The sequence below is a fragment of the Triticum dicoccoides genome, chromosome 7B (genome assembly GCF_002162155.2).
Source record: "Triticum dicoccoides isolate Atlit2015 ecotype Zavitan chromosome 7B, WEW_v2.0, whole genome shotgun sequence".
Lineage (NCBI taxonomy): Eukaryota > Viridiplantae > Streptophyta > Magnoliopsida > Poales > Poaceae > Triticum > Triticum dicoccoides.
In genome coordinates this window covers 130,836,958-130,858,425 of record NC_041393.1, presented here as the reverse complement: position 1 = coordinate 130,858,425, position 21,468 = coordinate 130,836,958, and the positions used below count along the sequence as shown (strand labels likewise).

The 21,468-nt window shown below is 46.3% G+C and overlaps 1 protein-coding gene across 1 annotated transcript; it reads right to left on the bottom strand.

The window, feature by feature from the left end:
* Positions 1-4,690: 4,690 nt before the first annotated feature.
* Positions 4,691-6,314, bottom strand: LOC119340259 (probable galacturonosyltransferase-like 9). Its single transcript, XM_037612158.1, has one exon. The coding sequence runs from the start codon at positions 6,164-6,166 to the stop codon at positions 5,102-5,104; it is 1,065 nt and encodes a 354-aa protein (XP_037468055.1). The 5' UTR covers positions 6,167-6,314; the 3' UTR covers positions 4,691-5,101.
* Between the last annotated feature and the right edge of the window lie 15,154 nt (positions 6,315-21,468).

Genomic DNA, 21,468 nt, shown 5'->3' with positions numbered 1-21,468 from the left:
AGCGTACGGGTCGTTGTCTAGGAGCTCCCGGTCTAAAGTTCCAAAACCACTAGCGTGAACTTTACCCTATTTCCGCGTGCAACAATGGGGCAGTCCAATGGGGCTGCCTTCTGTGTGTGGCACCATCCAGCGTCAAATAGGAACTCACGTGAGCGAATTCACACACTTGCGCACTTGTTGACTAAGAAGAAACAAAAGGCCCAAGGCCTACTAAGTTATGTTGCAGGTCCTGTCGGTCGACAAAGGTCTAAAGTTCCAAAACTACACCATGGACATGGAGTTTTTGATAATCCCAGGTGCATGATGAACAATAAAATATAAAAAATAGTAAAAATATTTTGAAAATCTGAACAGTTTTTAGATAAACATTGAGGAGAGTTTCACATGCATACAAAATTACAAACATTGAGGAGTGTTTCACATGCATGCAAAATTACATTACTGAATGACAAAAACCAAAATTGGTGCTTCAAAAGTACTATGTTTGAAAGCATTTCGAAGAACTGATTTTTTTTTCTCACACATCCACGAATGACAATTAATCGCCAAAAAATCGCATAGACAGAAAACTAAGCAATATTATTGTAAAAGGAAATCTTCTTCTATTTCACTATCCATACCATGTGCACGTGAGCTCGAATTTAGAAGCACACCATAGCTATAAGCCTACAGTCATCCCTCGTACTGGATGAGGCATAGTCCAGAAACACGCGTAATTGTTAAATAAATATCGCCCATAATGACCAATAGGTATTGCTCGCCTGCATCAGTTCTGAGCAGTCCGGCCCACTCATTGCACAACTAATTTTTCCCTACAAATTTTGTACTCCCTCCATCTAGGTGAGTAAGTCATCTTAGGTTGTGCACCGTGATCAAGGAAGAGAAAAAAACGAGAAAATTTAATGTTCATTTGTTAATTAATAACATTGCATGCAATGAACTAACCACTGCACGCCGTATTTGGTAGTCTCAAGTCATTAAAAGGATGCACACCCCACATCTCTTAGGCTAGTCATAGTGGGGAGTAACTTAGACTAGTAACATATATATGTTACTAGTCCATGTTACCACCTTCATAGTGGGAAGTGTCATAGGTGTAGTAACATGCATATCTTCATTTATTGCTTTGTAGACTCATTTTGTATTGGAAACCGCTATGTGATGGTAACATATTATGTTACTTTATTTGTCTCTCTCCTGTTAATTACATGACACATCATCTTTTTTGCTTATGTGGTATATCTATGTTACTACTTATGTTACTCCCACTATGACTAGCCTTATTGGTTGATATGTCAAAAAACAAGAAACAAGATAGAATTTAATGCACCGCGCCTAAGTGTTTTGGGGATATTTGATTTTCGTAAGATGACTTACACACCTAGACGGAGGGAGTACGATGGTTCCCTAGATGGTGTCCTTAACCACTGCCTACGCCAGCCTTAACCAACCCTGACGCTCCGATGTGCTCGCAACGTTGTGGCCGGTGTCATCTGGAGCTATGGTGCTGGCTCTTGAAACCACGCCTAATCCAGACAGAGTAAGCTAAGAAGCATCAGACAACGATGCCACATCATTTTCTCCAATGTATATGCACTAGTACAACTGAATGCTGCATGGCCTTCAAATCAAATACTAACGGCTCATCGCTACCAGACATTAGCATGGCTTACGTGCGCCTTTTACGAGGACGGAGCCGGCCGGCCGAATACTTGAGGCACCCCCGAATTCTGAAGAATTTCCTCTTCCTTTTGCAACTCTTCCACATCTTAATCATCTCGTCTCTGTCCACTTACTCCGCACATGGCATGTTCCTCCTGCTGCCGTATGAGTTGGTCATGAAGAAAACAGAGCAAGTAGAGCTCTCCGCACGTGTGGAAGGCCTGGCCTAGCACTGATCCTTGAGGTGAGAATGAGATGGTTCCATGGGCCGTGGAGTTGACAATGATCTCTGCTCCGGAGAGGGACATGACGAGGCACTCGATCCACGCTTGTTCTAGAAGCCAAGAGGCGAGTGGCTCGGCAAAAAGAGGTAAAGCTACTGGGCTCATCGCACCCAAAATAGGGCTAGTCATGAACTCGCGGAGCTTGCCAGGCAAAAGACAACACCGCAAATGTACAGTATATTTTTATCATAAAGCAAATGTACATGCAAGAATGTGTACTTCAGATTATCGCTTATGTATCTGAGCGTTTTAGAAAAATTTAACAAAAAACGGGCGTCCTGTTAAACTTGTGTGCTAAAAAACCATGCAAAATGCGACCATATTTGTGGTGTGTAAATTCAGTTGTACATCTTTTACTAGTACTGTATTAGTATCACTGGGTGCTACATCCCCTTCTAACACTAACGGCTCATCACTACTGGACACTAGCAGGGCCTATGTGAGCACTTCATGGTGACGGGAGCCGGCCGGCCGAACGCTTCTTCAGGCACAAGCAAATTCTGAAGGATTCCTTCCTTCTTTTGACACTCGTTTCGGGGAGACAGAGCCGGCCGGCCGGCCGAATACTTCAGGCGCCACCGACGAGTACCTTTCTTCCGCCACTAACCCGCACATCACATGTTCCTTTTGCCACTCTATCAGATTGCCTGACCACAAAAAAGCAGAGCAAGTCTGTGATGTTCAGATTGCTCCATGGCGTTGACAATGATCTGATCTCTGCTGCATTGTTGGAGAGGGACATGACGCCGCACAATGCAATGCATCCTTGCTCCAGAAGCCAAGAGGCAAGTGGATTCACTCATGAAAAGGGATAAAGCTCGTAAAGATTCATCGCACTCAAAATAGGGTTAGTCATGAATTAGCAAAAGCATGGTACACAAACCAACGCGCCGTGTGTTGGCTTGAGTGGTCCGATGGACATAGCTGCTATCCTGGGGCAGTTCTAGTTGTGAATCATGTCTGATGAAATGAAACCTCTCTTTCTAGCAAAGCAAGGGGTGAAAACAGAGCAATGTTTGGAAAAACGAAGAAGAATTCTGCAAAACAGTCGATCCATCCTTCACCACGGCCTTCTCCCAGTAAATAACCATGCGGCGTAACCCAGCGCTGCCACGTTCCATTACGACGACGATTTGATTTCAGCGCAGACGGCAGCTCGGTCCCGGTCCAGCACCAGCCCCTGCCATTACGACATGCCACCGAATCCGAAGCCGTCGCCGCGCGCCGACGGCCCTCCCCCTCCGTCGGCCATCGACCGAGTTTACTGCGCGCGTGTACCTCCTGCCGCCTGCCGCCTGCCGCGCCACCTGAATCCGGTGGCCACCATCAATAATGGAGGCACCAACGCCAGTAATGGCGGCCAAATTCGGCCGCTGCCACAGTCCATTGTGTGTTTGGAACAGTGCCCACCCTCCACTCGGATCACCGCAGTAACTTCCGCCGACGATCGACGGCCTCCGCTCGCCGTTAACTTCTGGACAAATATGCCGCCGCCTAATTTCTCGTTTCGAAAAGGAGACGCTACCGGCCGCTGCGATGGTCGATGTTTCTGATCGGAGGTCAGAACGGATTGGATCCAGTTCCTTCGTCAGTAGGCGGATGGTTCATGGATCGCCGGCCAGAAAGCATCTCTCACATGCAAACAGCACTGGGCGAAAACGACGCGTTCCTACAACGCCACCACAAAAATGCACCATCATTGCCAGTACCGGATTTCCCAAGAACAATGGCTTTTTCTCCTTTTCCTTTTTAATCAATCATGCAGACGGCAGGGCAGGATATCGAAAAGGGGTGGTGGCTGATGATGCCCAGTTGGTGGAGACGGGAGGAGAGGAGTTCGATTCATCACATTTCAAACAAAGTGCACCACACAGGAGGCCAAAAGGCAAGGCGAGAGGAGGAAGCAAGATTAAAAGACACCGATGATTAGCTGCACTGGAAACTGCACTAGACTTGCAGTTCCAGTTCCCCTAGCTCATCATTGGCTGGGCCTTTCTTGTGCTTGTGTAAAGGTGGGTGAGCTTTGACATGTGTGCATAAACTAGGAGTATGAGCTATGGGAGTCTTCCATTTGGCTGCTTCAAGGCTTCGGCTATGAGCTAGCAGGAGGTCCTCGTCAGTTGGGATGATTGTACTAGTGGCCTGGGCTAGCTGGCGAGCAGATAAGTTAAACAGGTGATAGCCACTTTGATTGTGGTGTAAGCAAAATGATTTGACATCCTAAATGATGATATGTTCACTTGTTTAGAGATGTTGCTCAAGACCAAATGTAAGTTGATGCGCAGCTCAAATAGTAGCACTAGCACTAGCAAATATGAAACCAGGCGGGAAATTGATTGGGCACAGGGAATTTTGAAGAGAAACTTTGAACCTCCCCAGTCACAAGCCTCTTGTGTGTAGTATTGATTTCCTGCAGAAGAGAAATAATGAACAGAGTTGTAGTATAACAGAGGAGTTGTAGTATTGATTTCACAGGAGAATGTAGTACATCAGGAACAGCAAAATTTGCCGGCGAAAATTGCTCTTTTTCAGTTCAACATTTCAATCCGCAGAACATTGCTGGCCCTGTTCTGAATCAAATAAAAATGCAGAACTCAGCTAAGTTCTTCATCAGATTGACATTCGAGCGACAGTTTTAAGACTTCCAAGGACAAACCACATCAGAATCAGACACAGCATATATATAGTGAGAATCCACTCAATTCAACTGAATTTGACGCAACTGAAAAATGCAGAGACCAGAATTTCAGATCAAGAACGCACAGGCTTATTATGAATGAAAGAATCGTCAATAACAACAGAACAAAATTCCAGTCTTTCCTAGTACTATCAACGAATTGTACATCGCCACCAATCCAGCGAATTGGCAACCAACCCCTAGAATGTCCACCTCGACCAAAAAGAATCAAAATCCCCCCACATAACCAATCTGATTTTCTACCAAAAAGAACAAGCTCTTCTTTTCTCTATCCACCACTCTTCTCCCTCCTCGCGCAGCAATCGCCGGCGACCCTCCCTTCCCCCCTCGCCGCCCTGTACATCCGACGGCAGCGGCAGCCGCGGCACCGACGCGGTGCCGCCGCGCTGCCATTGCCAAGAACCGCCCAACCAACAAAAGAATTACTGTATCTAGTCAGTACAGCTACGAGCTCCCTCTACCAGGCGGACAATGCCGGCCCGGAGGCTGGCGAGGCGGCGCTGCTTCCGTCCCCGGCGATGTAGAGGTCGTAGGACTTCCAGGTGTGGTCGAGCGGGCAGGGCCTGCCGGCGTCCAGGCGGTCCCACGGCTTGCCCTTGCCCGACCAATGCATCAGGCTGACGGGCCCGTCGTGGAGCGGGCGGCAGCTGCCGTGCACGTTGTCCCCGCCGAGGCCGTGCTGGTTCCAGCGGAGGTCGACGGCCTCCACCTCGCCGGCGAAGACCAGCAGGAACGGCGGCAGCGAGCCCAGCTCGTAGATGCGCTTCTCCTTCTGGATCTCCATCCAGCGCTCGATCCGGCGGCGGTAGTTGCCGGCCCTCCAGCGGCGGAGGTCGATGACCATGACGCCGGTGTTGAAGTAGCAGGGCGGGCGGCGGCGGTCCGCGAAGACGCGCGCGCCCAGCGCCGGGTCGGACCAGAAGGCGGGCGTGAAGTAGCGGGAGATGTTGGCGTGGCAGTACTCGGGCGCGGCGACGACGGCGGCGGCGGGGAGGCGGGTCTCCCAGAGCCGGCGCACGTCGTCGGCGGCCAGGACGTCGGAGTCGAGGTAGATGGCCCGGGGCACGCAGGGCGGGAGCAGGTCGGCGAGGTGGTTCCGCGCGTAGTTGAGCGGCGCCTCGAGGGCGGCGCGCACGGAGGCCGAGATGAGCCCGGCCACGGCCTCGGCGCGGAACGGGTAGATCTCGAACCGCAGGGACGGGAAGGAGGCCGCCAGCGCGGCGCGCAGCTCGCCGTCGCCCGGCGCCGCCGCCAGGAAGTGGAAGAAGAGCGACTCCGGGCAGGAGGCGTGCTTGAGCAGCGAGTAGATGGCCGCCATGGAGCCCCGCAGGTAGTGCGCGTCGAGGGTCATGGCTATGTGCACCAGGCCCGGGTCGCACACGCCGGCCGCTGTCGACGCCGGACACCCCTCCCCGTTCCGGTACTGCGGCGCCTCCGCGAACCTCGGCAGCGCCGCCACCTCGGCCGCCGCGGCCAGGAAGAGGAAGAAGAGCAGCGCCACGGCTGCCCCGGCCGCCCTCATCGCCGCCGCCGACGGTGGCTTCTTGGATTCTTGCGGCGCTCTCTCGGTGCTGCGCAGGCTGTGGTGAGCTGTCCCGCGTGGTGGTGGTGGAGCAGTGATGCGGGGGCTGAGGGCTTATGTATCGGCGCCGCGGTGCGGTGCGCGTATGGGAATGGGGGTGGGTTTTGGGGGAGGTCTCCACTCTCCGGTGATAAAGAGGGGTCTCGTGCGCGTTTGGGAAACGCGTAAACGTTTTACTATTTTTTTTGACGAAAAGGCCTTCATAGCTAGCTTTATTAAACTTAAATAACAGATATATCGTTTGCCAAATAATTGGCAATGAAACTTGGCGGTGCCTCGATCCACAGAGACGGATCGTTTGCACGGCCATATTCAGCTAGCGCATGAGCAGTCATATTTGACTCTCTATTACAATGATCAAGAATAACTTTTCCAAAACTTCTTAGTAACTCTCTGCATTCTTCCAAAACAGGCCAGCCACCATTGATTGTCCTTCATTCAGCTGTAGAGCGTTTACAACAATGAAGTTATTCATCCTCGCCATGATGTTGTTACAACCCATCGAAACAACTAACTTCACACCTTCCCGGAGTGCTACAGCTTCAGCAGAGACAACGTCTACCACGTGATCAATACGTGAGGTAGAAGTTGCAATGAAATTCCCTTTGTGGTCTCTTATAATGGCACCACATGATCCCGAGTGACCCTCCTCCCGGAAAGATGCATCAACATTCAAGAGCTGCTGCGATGCCAGAACGATCGGCCAAGAATTTGTCCTCGGTCTCGTCTCAGGGACGGCCATCGCGCGGGTGAAGTTCAGTGTAAGTGCATGGATGGATTGTCCTGTTCGCCCCGGAGGCTGTACTACCTCCCCTCGAACATGCATTCTCCTCTGCCACCAAATATACCAGCTTGTCGTCGCGATAAGTTCAGGTAGATCAAACCGATCCATATACGGCTTCTGATGCACTTGATCACACAATAGAAATTCCAGAGTTCCTGCTCCTGATCGGTCCACCAAAAGAGCTTTAGATATAGTATTGCAAATCCCCAACGACGACCAAACTGCTTTGGCTCGCTCACAGCTAAAAATGGCGTGTTTAATATCCTCAGCAGCCAAACGACATATTGGGCACTGAGAGATATGGCCTATATGCCTGTTTGCTAGGACACCGAAGCACGGAATTGCATTATGTAAGCATCTCCACAGAAAGATCTTTACTTTCCCAAGAACTTTCAAACTCCAAATTTTCTTCCATATTGGGTGTGGCGCTGTCCCACCAAGCAAGTTTGCTTCATTTGCCTCACCAACATATGAAATCTCCCATTGTTTATAGTAAGCTGATCTGACTGTAAAAATTCCGCTCCTAGTCAGATGCCAAGCAACATAATCTTCTGTTACTTGTTGGTGCAGGGGAATCTATAGGATACGTTCTGCATCTATGTGCCAAAAGTTTTCACGGATCAGCTGCTCATCCCATTCACCTGTAATCGGGTCTATGAGTTCACTTACTCTTGTGAGCACTTGGTTACCCCTGACAGTGACTACCTTCCTTGAAAAGCTGTTGGGGATCCAACAGTCACTCCAGATATTAATTTTTTCACCATCACCGACCCTCCAAATGCATCCTCCAAATATAGGAGGAACCCTTCTTCAGCTCACAATTCAAAATATCGCCAGTGGGATAGTATCTCGCTCTTAACACCCTTGCACACAGGGACTCATTATGCTCAATCAACCTCCAACACTGCTTGGCCAGCATAGCTAAGTTGAAACTCTGGACATCTCGAAATCCCATACCCCCTCTTTCCTTCGGGATACACATTTTCAACCAAGCAAACCAATGCATCCTTTTATGGTCTTCCTCGTCACCCCACCAATACTGCGACATCGCATCAGTGATCCCCTTGCAAATTTTCTTCGGGAATTTAAATACACTCATCGCGTATGTGGGGATGGCTTGGGCCACCGCTTTAAGAAGTGCTTCTTTTCCACCATAGGATAAAGTTCTCTCCTTCCACCCATTTACCATTTTCTGGATTCTTTCGATTAGATGTTTGAAGCAAGTAACCTTGTCTACTCCAATCATCGATGGCAACCCCAAATATTTGTCAGATAGCGCCTCTGTCATTATATTCAGAATTTGACACACATTGGCTTTTGTTTCCACCTCTGTATTGGGGCTGAAAAAAATAGAACACTTGGCCTCGCTAACCATTTGGCCTGATGCTGCACAATAGTCATCAAGGATCCTCTTTAACGTTTGGGCATTCCCACAATCTGCTTTCATCAAGATGAGGGAGTCGTCAGCAAATAATAAGTGTGAGATACGAGGGGAGTCACGGCACACCTGAACTCCTTGTAAATTCCCAAGGCTCTCCTCATGGCAAATAAGTGCAGATAGGCCTTCCGCACACAACAAAAACAAGTAAGGAGAGAGGGGATCCCCTTGCCAGAGCCCTCTTGTTGGTGAGAATGGCAAGGTTTCATTTGAATTGAACCTTACCTTATACTGCACCGAAGTGACACATGCCATAACCAATTTTATCCATCTTGCGTCAAAACCAAGTTTCCCAAGAATTGCCTCCAAAAAAACCCACTTCACTCTATCATAAGCTTTGTGCATGTCTAGCTTCACCGCACACGTCCCTTGCTTCCCTGATTTCCTCTTCTTCATTGTATGTAGGCACTCATAAGAAACAATAACATTGTCGGTAATAATCCTTCCAAGCACGAACGCACTTTGGGTTTCACTGATGATATCTGGAAGTAGTAGCTTTAACCTTGCCGCTAGCATTTTTGATATTACTTTGTAAACAACGATACAAAGACTTATGGGTCTAAACTGTGCAACCGTCTCTGGGTTCTCAACCTTCGGTATGAGCACAATAGTGGTCATATTCCACCCTTCAGGAATGATTCCCGTGTTTACTGCCTGCAACACCTCTTTTACAAGTTCATCCCCCAACACTGGCCAGAATTTCTTATAAAAGATTGCGTGTAATCCATCTGGACCGGGTGCCTTCAAGTCCCCAATACTGAACAATGCACGCTTCACCTCCTCAGCAGTGTACGGCGCTAGCAAAGCTTGATTCATATAATCTGTAACAGAGTGTTTCACTTTATTTAGAACATTTACATTGGGAAGAGCAACTTCAGAAGAGAACAAATGCTGAAAATATTCTGCTATCATAACCCTCATTGACTCATTATCCTCCACCCACACCCCACTATCATTCTTCAGTTTGCGTATATGGTTTCTCTTCTTCCGGGCAGTAGCAAAGTTGGTGAAGAAGTGTGTGTTCCGATCTCCAAACTTAAGCCAGTTTGCCCTCCTCCTCTGTACCCAGTAGATCTCCTCCTTTTCCAAGTTTTCTTCAATTGCAATCAGCACAGCACGTTGCCGATCCGCCGACTCGTCAGTGAGAGGGCCCAATCGCAAGCTTTCCAACTCCTCCTTTAGCTCTTTCAGGCGTCTATGAGGCGCCTTCAAGATTTCCCTATCCCATACATGCATCTCTGCATGAACCACGGCAGTACGGTCAGCCAACGTTGCATGTGGACTGGTTCTGTTCCATGCATCAGATACTAGCTGCTCCACATCATCCTCCTTTAACCACCTCGCTTCAAACTGTTTAGTTTTTGCTCTAAAGTGATCATTCGCCAAGTCACCATCTGTGTCCAAAAGGATGGGCCTATGATCAGATTTAGTGTGTGCTGTGTTGGTGATCTTTGCATTAGGGAAGAGACCTAGGAACTGTCCATTACAAACAACCCTATCTAGCCTCTCCCGCAATCTACGTCGCCGCCAAGTGAATTGGTCGCCGATGAAGCCCATATCCTCAAGTTCACTGTCAACCAAAGCGTCTCTGAATCTCTGCATCATACTTGTTGGTCGCGGCACTCCACCCTCCTTCTCATGCGAATACAGAATCTCATTGAAATCGCCTGCCACTACCCATGGTGCACGCGATTGCTGATACAGGCTATGAATGTACCCCCATGAAAGGTGCTTGTCCTCCCACTTAGGTTCTCCATAGAACCCTGTGAACCTCCAAGATTCCTCCGCTGCATCTCCCACAACCACATCAATATTTTTTTTGATTTTTCCTTAACTTGTATCTCCACCGGGTTCCTCCAATAGAGGATCAGGCCTCCACTAGCTCCCACACTCTCGACAACCTCCATTTTATCCATATTTATTTTCCTACGAACCTTCTCTGCCTTAGCTGTGTTCAGATGTGTTTCAGACAGAAAAAACACATCTGGCCCAAACTACTTCTGGACATCCAGAAGCGATCTCATTGCCGCGGTACTGGCCAAACCGCGGCAGTTCCAACATAGTATTTTCATTGGTCCCGGCGAGCACCCTCGAGGGGAGTCGCCGATGTGCTTGGTGTTGGGTCCTCACCCACACTTGTGGGCCTCATTCTCTTGTTGTCATGAATCTTTTGAGGGGTACTCAGCTTGCTCTTGTCAACTGGCTCCTCCTGCCCACTCTCTAGCAAGCTCACTTTGTCGCTGACAAAACCTACTGGTGGTATCGCCGAGAGCACCACTGCTCCACTCCCCTGACTAGCCATTGAGCCATCTTGGTGTATCAACCTTTTTCGTGCCATCGGAACCATTGCACCACGGTTACTTTCTAGCTCCTCCCCAATGATCATGTCATTTACCTCTTCTTGGTTCGGGGCACCTAGGTTTCCTCTACCCCGTCCAAGGCCCCCGCCTCTACCCGAGTTGTTGCGTCCCGGGGCTCCCCCTCTGCCTGTGTCTGTTCTGCCCATCGACGGATCAAAGTTCACAAGGAGCCACTCCCCCCATTCACAAGATTCTGCACTGTGTATACCATCGCCACATTCAGTCACTACGTGCCCAATCAACCCACAGAAGTCACAGAAATCCAGTAGCTTCTCATACTCCACCGGGTATCTTTTGCTCTCCTTCAGAGTCAATGGGACAAAACGCACTAAGGGCGTATCGAGCTTTACGAACACCCTCGCTCTTAAATATCTAGTTGGGTTGATGCGTCCTTCATTGACGATCACTGTTAGCGGCGGAAGCCCCACCTTCCTCGCTATCTTTTCTGCAGTCTCCCTCTTTTTCATCAGTCCATCAGGGACACCAATGATTCGTGCCCAAACCGGAATTCAGTCCAGCTTATACTCTTGCACGTCTGTAATTCCATCATATTCCTCCATCACCATAGCCACTTTACGGAAGAGCCACGGCCCCCCGTTCATGATACGATTCCAGTCGCCCAAACACATCACCTAGGCTAGAAAGAGATTCTCCCCCACCGGCTTGAATGTCACCCCCTGCGAAGCTGTCCAGGCGTTCCGCAGGGATTTATATAGTGAGACATAACTGTAGGGTTTTTGTGTATGAACCCTAAAAATCGCAATCCATCTCGTCTCCTCAATCAGCTCTTCAACCTCTCCTGACAAATCGAGCTCTTCCTCCTCTTCCCCATGCAGGCTTAGACCCGCGAATCGATCCCCCAAGATTCCATCAGACCCTCCTTCCTGTCTCCATGCATTGCCTGATCCAGATCCACCGTCCGCCGGCGAGCCCTTGCGAGCTCCGTCAGCCATGCTATCTCCCTCCTCGAGGAAGGGTCACTTTGGAATCACGTCCTGAATCACCCTGGGGTGAGATCGACGTGAGATTGGAATCGAAATCGTCACGATAGGTAGGAACCCCGACGTCACCGCCAAGGGAAGTTGGGAACCCTAGGAGCCCTAGGGAAAAAAACTCCCATCAGGAGATTGCTCGGTCACTTCCATCTTTCTGTTTTTCAATTCGGCCACGCTATTGCTAGCTGTTGCATGCTTTAATTGTTTTCATTTCAAAACATTACTACATGAAGATTCTGTTTTCTATAGAAAAACATGCACTGAGGTTTTGCCATAACAAATAGTATAATGGTAAGAGTGGATTTTTTTTTTGCATTTTGACCTCATGTTGTATATCTCTTGGCATTGATGAAATCATATTTGTACATTTTAGACTAATGACATATTTCTGGCGTTGATATGTCTTTTTTGTTCTGCCTGGTCTATAAAGTCAATTGCATATTATTTTTATTAATTGATCTTTAGGCTTTTCTTCGTTGACTAGGCTCGCGAAAGAAATTAAAATTGATGTTCACATAGGTATCTAGATGACGTGCTCCATATAGCTGGGATATGATGAGATGTTTTATTTGGCATTGCCTATTACATTATATTGTAGCAATATTATTTTGTTGTAGCAATGACGGCCATGTTTGATTTGTTTGGTCAACTTTCGTCCATGTCATGTGCAAATTAATATCGATATCCACATGACCGCGCCTATAATTATTTTGTTTTTTATATCCATTGGATGTGCCAAAATATGTTTCCTAATTTATTTGTTGCATTTTATTGCTCACGTTGACACTTTGTTGTAACTGAGAGGTTCTTTCTCTGGTGGTCTTAAGAGTTAAAAAAAATGTCTACACACTCAAGATTCCAAACAATGCACAAGCTAAGCACTACGACATATTTGTGTATGACCCTAAAATATCACCATGAAATGGATGTCTTGTGCGTGCTTTGGAGGCTCATTAAAGGTTTTGTCAATCACCGTGTTTTATGGTGACGGGTCATTTCTCACTTTCTAGTTGTGTTAACTGCCTCATTTCCAAAAACAAAATGACCATCATATTAGGCTATTAGTTGTTGCATGCTTCTATGGTTTCACAATGTTTGCATAGTTGTACTACCAGTGTCCATGTTTATTCTAGTAGTAGAAACATGTCACATGATGATGACATGAGTTGATAGTAGTTAAGGACATGAAATGGGAAGTTATATTTTATATAGAAGAATAGAAACTTCAATTTTAGAAAATCAAATGCTTGTCAGCTGGTGCATTTTGATTTCATTGGGTGCCTTTCTGGGATCAAATCAAACCATTTTTCATGTTTTACACATAATATGGCAACAAGTGTCAACTTGGTTTTATAGTGCTTGTGAAGTAACTAGATTATATATAAATTGAACTTTAGTTTTTTCTTCATTAAATCATTTTACCGCAACAGACAAACTTTTCTAAATTAGTATATCAAGTTTAATATGTGGACTTATGTGTTTTCTATCTCTAGTATATGATGAAATAACTTGTTTGTTACTACTTATATCATTATATTTTCGGCAATAATATTTTGTTGTTACAGTGACATTGATGTCTGGTTTCTTCAGAAGAATTGACATTTACAATTCAACTTTAGACCATGCCATGTGCTTTGAAATAAAGATGGGTATCCTCACCTATATTTGTCATTTTTTTACTTTATGTATGTTGGATGAGTCATAATAGTTGCCAATTTTAATTGCATATTGTTGCTCACATTGACTTGTTGTAACAAAATGGAACCAAGAGGTAAGTAGGATTTTACTGTTCAACCATTCCAACTTGTGTTGAAAAACATTTTGACATATTATTCTTACTATGATGTTTTCTTAGGAAATCTAGTGTTAATAATACTATGCAATTAACATTGAAATTTTCTAGTCGTGGTTGACAATTGTGGCCCACTATTGTGTAATGTATTTAGTACAGACAATTCATGTGCGCTACGCCATAAAGGATGCACCTCCTTTCCCTTCATTCTGAGATGATATGTCAAAAGTGTAGCCACCGGTGCAATAGGATAATGCAAGAACACCGCTGAAGAGGAAAGGGGACACGAAAGCTCCATGACATCGCCGCTAAAGAGGAAAGGGAACACGAAAGCTCCACAACATTGCCTCTAAAGAGGAAAGGGAACACAAAAGCTCCACGAAATTGCCGCTAAAGAGGAGAGAGAACACAAAAGCTCCACGACATTGGAAGAAACAACCCGTAGTAACGAGCTCTAAATTCCATACATACGTAGATAGAGCCCCCCCTCCAATTTTTGTGTATCAAAGGTATTAAACTTCTATGACATATGACTTTTGTATGTGATTGAAGAAAATAAACTTGATATGTGGAATAGATCATTCAGGAGTTGTATTTTGATAACTAACATTTAGCAACACTTTATTGTTGGTTTGAGGTTACACATGATTGAGAACATCATAGGGGAACACATACATTGTAGGGGAACGCAGTAATTTCAAAAAAAAAATCCTACGATCACGCAAGATCTATCTAGGAGATGCATAGCAACGAGAGGGGAGAGTGTGTCCATGTACCCTCGTAGACCGAAAGCGAAAGCGTTTAGTAACGCGGTTGATGTAGTCGAACTTCTTCACGATCCAACCGATCCAAGTACCAAATGTACGACACCTCCGCGTTCAGCACACGTTCAGCTCGGTGACATCCCTCGTGCTCTTGATCCAATTGAGGATGAGGGTGAATTCCGTCAGCATGACGGCGTGGCAACGGTGATGATGATGTTACCCGTGCAGGGGTTTGCCTAAGCACTACGATGGTATGATCGATGTGTGTAACTGTGGAGGGGGGCACCGCACATGGTTAAGAGAAACTTGTGTGTTCTAGGGTGCCCCCTGCCCCTGTATATAAAGGAGGGAGGGGGAGGCCGACCGGCCCTAGGGGCGCGCCCCAAGAGGAGGAGTCCTACTAGGACTTCCTAGTCCTAGTAGGAGTCCCCTCCAAGGAAGAGGGGGAAGGAAGGAGAGGGAGAGGGAGTAGGAAAGGGGGGTGCCGCCCCCCTTCCCTTGTCCAATTCGGACTCCAAGGGGGGGCTTTCCTACTCCCTCTCCTTCTCCTTCCTTCCCCCTCTTTCTTGGGTGCGGCCTGCCCTGGCTGCCCTCCTCTCTCTCCACTAAGGCCCATGGTGGCCCATTAGTTCCCTCGGGGGGTTCCGGTAACCCCTCCCGCACTCTGTTTTTATTCGAAACTTCCCGGAACACTTCCGATGTCCGACTAACATGGTCCAACATATCCATCTTTATGTCTCGACCATTTCGAGACTCCTCGTCATGTCAGTGATCTCATCCGGGACTCTGAACAAACTTCGATCATCAAAACGCATAACTCATAATACTTATCGTCATCGAACGTTAAGTGTCAGTACAAAAAAAATACACTTCCGTGATGATACGTGTTTGTTAGAGTAGGTCACGTTTTCTGTCATGCATGTATATCCATGACAATTTTATGACAGAATCAAGATAGTCATACCTGTGACGTCGTAGAAGTGTTCCATGACATTACCAAAATTATCATCACGGAAGTGTCGACTTCCATGATGATAAATCGCGCGTCATAGAAGTGCTTTCGTCAAGGGTGACCGACACATGGCATCCACCATAATGGGACGCCGTTAAGCACCGTTAAGCTATTGGGTCCGGTTTTGTATCCAACAACCCGCTAACAGCCATGACCAATGCTGATTTTCCACGTGTAAAATTCTCATTGGCCAACGGAACCATGCGTCAGCTCCGTGTTGGCACAGGTGTCACTCATCCAATGGTCGAGATGGGCCTACGATATGTTGACATGTGGACGGGCCCAAAAGTGGCCCATAAAGTTTAAATGGGCCAACCCAACTAAAGGCCCACAAGATTTAGCGGACCATAATGGGCCGGCCCAGATAAAGGCCCACAAGATTTTGCAGACCATAATGGGCCAGCCCAGCTAAAGGCCCACAACATTTAGCGAACCACAATGGGCCGACCTAGCTAATGGCCCACAAGATTTTGTAGACCATAATGGGTCGGCCCAGCTAAAGGCCCAACATTCTCAGTTAAGGCCCTTATGGCTAGTGTCAAATCGGCATGTCCTAAACTTGTCATCATCGCGGCCCATGGTCACTTCTAGCCCGTTAACATCCGTATTTCGGCCGTATTACGGCCCGGTGTATTTCTGGCCTGTTAAAGGTCTTGCTTCATTTGGGCCCATTTACAGGCCATTGAAACTTTCAGCCCATAAACGATCGTGAAGGATTTGGGTCATATTCGGCCATGTCTGACATTCGACCTGTTAGAGACCCACTATAGATTTGGGCCACATTCGGCTTGTTGTGATTTTCGGCATGTTAACTTCGGATGAAATCCATGGGCCATATGTGGCCCAATGTCACATCGGGCCCATTAACGGCCCATATAAAAATGATGCTAATCAAGCCCGACCGAATTTCCGGACTGTTAAAGGCCCGTGTATTAGGTCAGCGCATTTACGGCTCGTCCAAATTTCGGCTTGTGAAAGATCCGCATTGTAAATGGGCCACCATTTCGGCCTGCTAAGACCACTGGGTTATTTGGCACAATCAGGGCCCAATCTCACTTTCGGCCTATTAAAGGCCCATGTTTTTTATGGGCTCGAGATATTTACACCTGTAAACGGCCTATTGTTACTGAGGGCCCAAATTGTGTTTAGGCCTGTTAAAGGCCCCCTATGGGCACAAGCCTACCAGAAAAATATGAAAGCTTATGCTGATTTAGGCCCAGATATTTTTAGTGGGCTACATGCAAATATCAGCCCATAATCGTTTTTAGCCCAATTGGAATGGGCCCGACGAATGTTGGCATGTTAGGCTCCTACGAAGCTTTCGGCCGAATACATTACTAAGATAAACCTACCCTATACAAAAATAGCGTCGTAATACTGCAGCCTTTGGCAGCATCATAAATGGTGTATCGCAACAAAATAAATTCCAACCATACAACAAAAGGCGTGTTGGCATAAAGTTTACAGTCCTTGCAGATAAAAGCACCATCAGATGTATAGAAGCACAGATCATTTGACCTGAGTGCTAATGTTTCAGGCTGTAGAATCTGATGGAGCAGCACGATCTTCACCTTTTTTCCGCCATTGCTCTTGAACAACAAAGCGAATGTCTGATAGTCTGGTTTCAAAACCATTCATATCTTGACGACATTTGTCAACCACTATTCTTATTTCCGAAACGACGTCCATTAGGGATTGGACTTGTGTCTGGAGCACAGATATATCACTCTGTCTAGCTGGAAGATTTTGTTCAGTAGGCGATTTGGACAAGGTTACCTTGACAACCAACCAAAATTACGCGGGAAGTTGCTTTTTGCACTGTTAGTGGAGAGATACTAACGCACTACAGCAAGAGGTGACATTGTGCCTGTGGTAGCCTCGTCACCTTCACGTGGTTGTGGCTGTTCAATCATTTGTTCCATAGCTTGCTGAAAGTTTGAACTTGTAGATTAGTGTACCAGATAAGTTACTAATGAGACAAAAACAAACAAAGTACGTTGCACGTTTATACTTAACTTATTTTGGTGAACTACTGTAATACATTAGCATGTATTGTAGTGCCAACTACATAATAAAATCACTTTCGGGACATATGTCCATGTAGCATGCCTACCATGTTGTCTATTTCCTCACATTCGTTGACATCTAAGGATAAAGAGACATGGTTTAAAGTAGGATGAACATAGTATGACATAGTATGGGCAAACAAATATAAAACGAACATGCTATTTTATCATTGTGTGCGCACGTGAACATAACAACTAGATTACAGATCAAGACCAAAAGAATACCCTTCATCTCTTTTAAACCATGTAAGGTGAAATGGTACGTTAAGACAACTATGTATAAAAGTGAACAGAGTAACTGGCATTGGCTGCAAACCAAGTAGTTAAATGAACACATCACAGTACCAATCAGTTCAAAGCTAGGAGGAGTAAGGACTTACAATAGCGGCTTGAACTGGTGTGCTCATGCCCTTCATCTTGCTGGTGTGGCAATCCTTGAAGATTTGCATTGCATTCGGTTCAGGTTCTTTTTGGTCCGCACGGGCTTTCCTCTGTATTTGGAACAAGTCAATATAGATACGATAATATGGCACAGAAAAAAGAAGGAATTAGCAACTATTTACAAGAGCCTCGCAGTGTGCAATATAGCTACAAGATCGTGTTGTCTGTTGGAGTTTCACTTTAGAACAGTTGGTCTTGTTCTTCAAACAGTTAGCCGAGAAGAAGATACACTTGTAAGGCACATACATAAATATAAGTTCGATATGTGGTCTGATCAAATACATATAGCCTACCCGATACTTTCGATTAGACCAGTGTTTAACGAGGGTTGTCCAGTCTTCATCTGTAATATATTCCACTGGATATGTTTGGGCGATTTCATTGTTAGCCTTGCCTTCAAAGTGAGATTTTCTAAGGTGGTACCGATAATGTCGTAGAGCAGACTGAAAAACATGAGTGCATGCTTGTTTAGTTGCATCATCTTTCGGATCCAACTTGAACCTCATCTGTTGAAAAAAGAATGTGAGTCTTATTAGGAGGAAGCTAGAAAGTATGGGACAGAGCAAGACAATATTACTAATTGCGATGAATAACATTACTTACGGATAAATGGTCAAGGAAGGTGTTAAACTGGGTATTGTCTTTCTCATTCCTGTACTAGATCCACGTTGGGAGGATACGTGCATGACACCTAATGGCAACGGGGTGAACGGGATCACATAATTAGGAGAACGGGATCACATCATTAGGAGAATGATGTGATGGACATGACCCATCCGTTAGCTTAGCATTATATGATTGTTTCAGTTTCATTGCCACTGCTTTCTTCATGACTTATACATGTTCCTTGGACTATGAGATTATGCAACTCCCGAATACCGGAGGAACACTTTGTGTGCTACCAAACGTCACAACGTAAAAGGGTGATTATAAAGGTGCTCTACAGGTGTCTCCGAAGGTATTTGTTGGGTTGGCATAGATCGATATAAGGATTTGTCACTCCATGTTTCGGAGAGGTATCTCTGGGCCCTCTCAGTAATACTCATCACTATAAGCCTTGCAAGCATTGTGACTAATGAGTTAGTTGCGAGATGAAGTATTACGGAATGAGTAAAGAGAGTTGCCGGTGACGAGATTGAACTAGGTACGATGATACCGATGATCGAATCTCGGGCAAGTAACATACCGATGACAAAGGGAACGACATATGTTGTTATGCGGTTCGACCGATAAAAATCTTCGTAGAATATGTAGGAGCCAATATGGGCATCCAGGTTCCGCTATTGGTTATTGATCAGAGAGGTATCTCGGTCATGTCTACATAGTTCTCGAACCCGTAGGTTCCGCACGCTTAACATTCGTTGACGATATAGTATTATATGAGTTATGTATGTTGGTGACCGAATGTTGTTCGGAGTCCCGGATGTGATAGATATGACGAGGAACGCCGGAATGGTCCAAAGATAAAGATTGATATATGGGATAATAGTGTTTAGTCTTCGGAAGGGGTTCCGGATATTTCCCGAAATGTTTGGGTATGATAACACTTTATTTGGGCCAAAAGGGAAAGCCCACAAGGTTTTTGGAAAGTGCAAAAAGAAGTTTTGTGGAGTCTAGGGGCCAAACGCCAGGGTCCTTGGCGTCTGGGTCCAGACACCGGGAACCCTGGCGTCTGGTCCCGGAGTCTGAGAAGGACTCTTGCCTTTCGGGTGAAATCGACTTTGTGGAGGCTTTTACTTCAAGTTTCGACCCCAAGGCTCAACATATAAATAGAGGGGCAGAGCTAGCACCAAAGACACATCAAGAAACACCAAGCCGTGTGCCGGCAACCCCGTCCCCTCTAGTTTATCCTCTGTCATAGTTTCCATAGTGCTTAGGCGAAGCCCTGCGGAGATTGTTCTTCACCAACACCGTCACCACGCCGTCGTGTTGCTGGAACTCATCTACTAATTCGCCTGTCTTGCTGGATCAAGAAGGCGAGGACGTCATCGAGCTGAATGTGTGCTGAACACGGAGGTGCCATACGTTCGGTACTTGATCGGGACAGATCGTGAAGGTGTACGACTATATTAACTGCGTTGATAAACGCTTCCTCTTCACGATCTTCAAGGGTATGAAAATACACTCTCCCTCTCGTTGCTATGCATCTCCTAGATAGATCTTGCGTGATTGTAGGAAATTTTTGAAATTACTACGTTCCCTAACAGCGGCATCCGAGTCAGGTCTATGCATAGATGTTATATGCACAAATAGAAAAGAAAGAGTTGTGGGCGATAATATTCATACTGCTTACCAGCATGTCATACTTTGATTCGGCGGTATTGTTGGATGAAGCGGCTCAGACCGACATTACACGTACGCTTACGCGAGACTGGTTCCATCGACGTGCTTCACACATAGGTGGCTGGTGAGTGTCTGTTTCTCCAACTTTAGTTGAATCAAGTGTGGCTATGCCCGGTCCTTGTTGAGGGTTAAAATAACACACTTGACAAAAAATCGTTGTGTTTTTGATGCGTAGGTAAGAACAGTTCTTGCTAGAAGCCCGTAGCAGCCACGTAAAACTTGCAACAACAAAGTAGAGGATGTCTAACCTATTTTTGCAGGGCTTGCTGTGATGTGATATGGTCAAGGCATGATGTGATATAAATTGTTGTATGAGATGATCATGTTTTGTAACAAAGTTATCGACAACTGGCAGGAGCTATATGGTTGTCGCTTTATTGTATGCAATGCAATCGCCATGTAATTGTTTTACTTTATCACTAAGCAGTAGCGACAATTATAGTAACAATAGTTGGCGAGACGACTACGATGCTACGATGGAGATCAAGGCATCACGCCGCTAATGATGGAGATCATAACGATGCTTCGGTGATGGAGATCATGAGCACAAGATGATGATGGCCATATCATGTCACATATTTTGATTGCATGTGATGTTTATCCTTTATGCATCTTATTTTGCTTAGAATGTCGGTAGCATTATAAGATGATCCCTAACTAAATTTCAAGGTACAAGTCTTCTCCCTGAGTATGCTCCATTGCTATAGTTCGTCGTGCCGAGACACCACGTGATGATCGGGTGTGATAAGCTCTACGTTCACATACAACGGGTGCAAGCCAGTTTTGCACATGCAGGATACTCGGGTTAAACTTGACGAGCCTAGCATATGCAGATATGGCCTCGGAACACTGAGACCGAAAGGTCGAGCGTAAATCATATAGTAGATACACTAGTAGAAAAAGGGCCTAATGTGAAGCACATTAGTCCCGGTTGGTAACAGAACCGGCAGTAATGAGATCATTAGTGCGGGTTGCAACGGCTAGGGGGCGGAGAGCATTAGTACCGGTTCGTGGTGAACCTTTAGTACCGGTTCTTGCCACGAACCGGTACTAAAGAGGTTGTGGTAGGTTGTGGTCAGGCTGGGGCCCCACCAGCTCCTTTAGTACCGGTTCATGCCACAAACCAGTACTAGAGGTTTCTAGTTGATTCATTCTGCATCGGTTTTTTAGTCCCACCTCGCTCCGCTAACAGAATTTTTACCACCTTAAATATATTACTTCTCAAACTATCACAACCACTTGGTCTT

Excerpts from the sequence above, each read along its gene's own strand:
- LOC119340259 (XM_037612158.1), bottom strand. The coding sequence starts at position 6,166 with ATGAGGGCGGCCGGGGCAGCCGTGGCGCTGCTCTTCTTCCTCTTCCTG.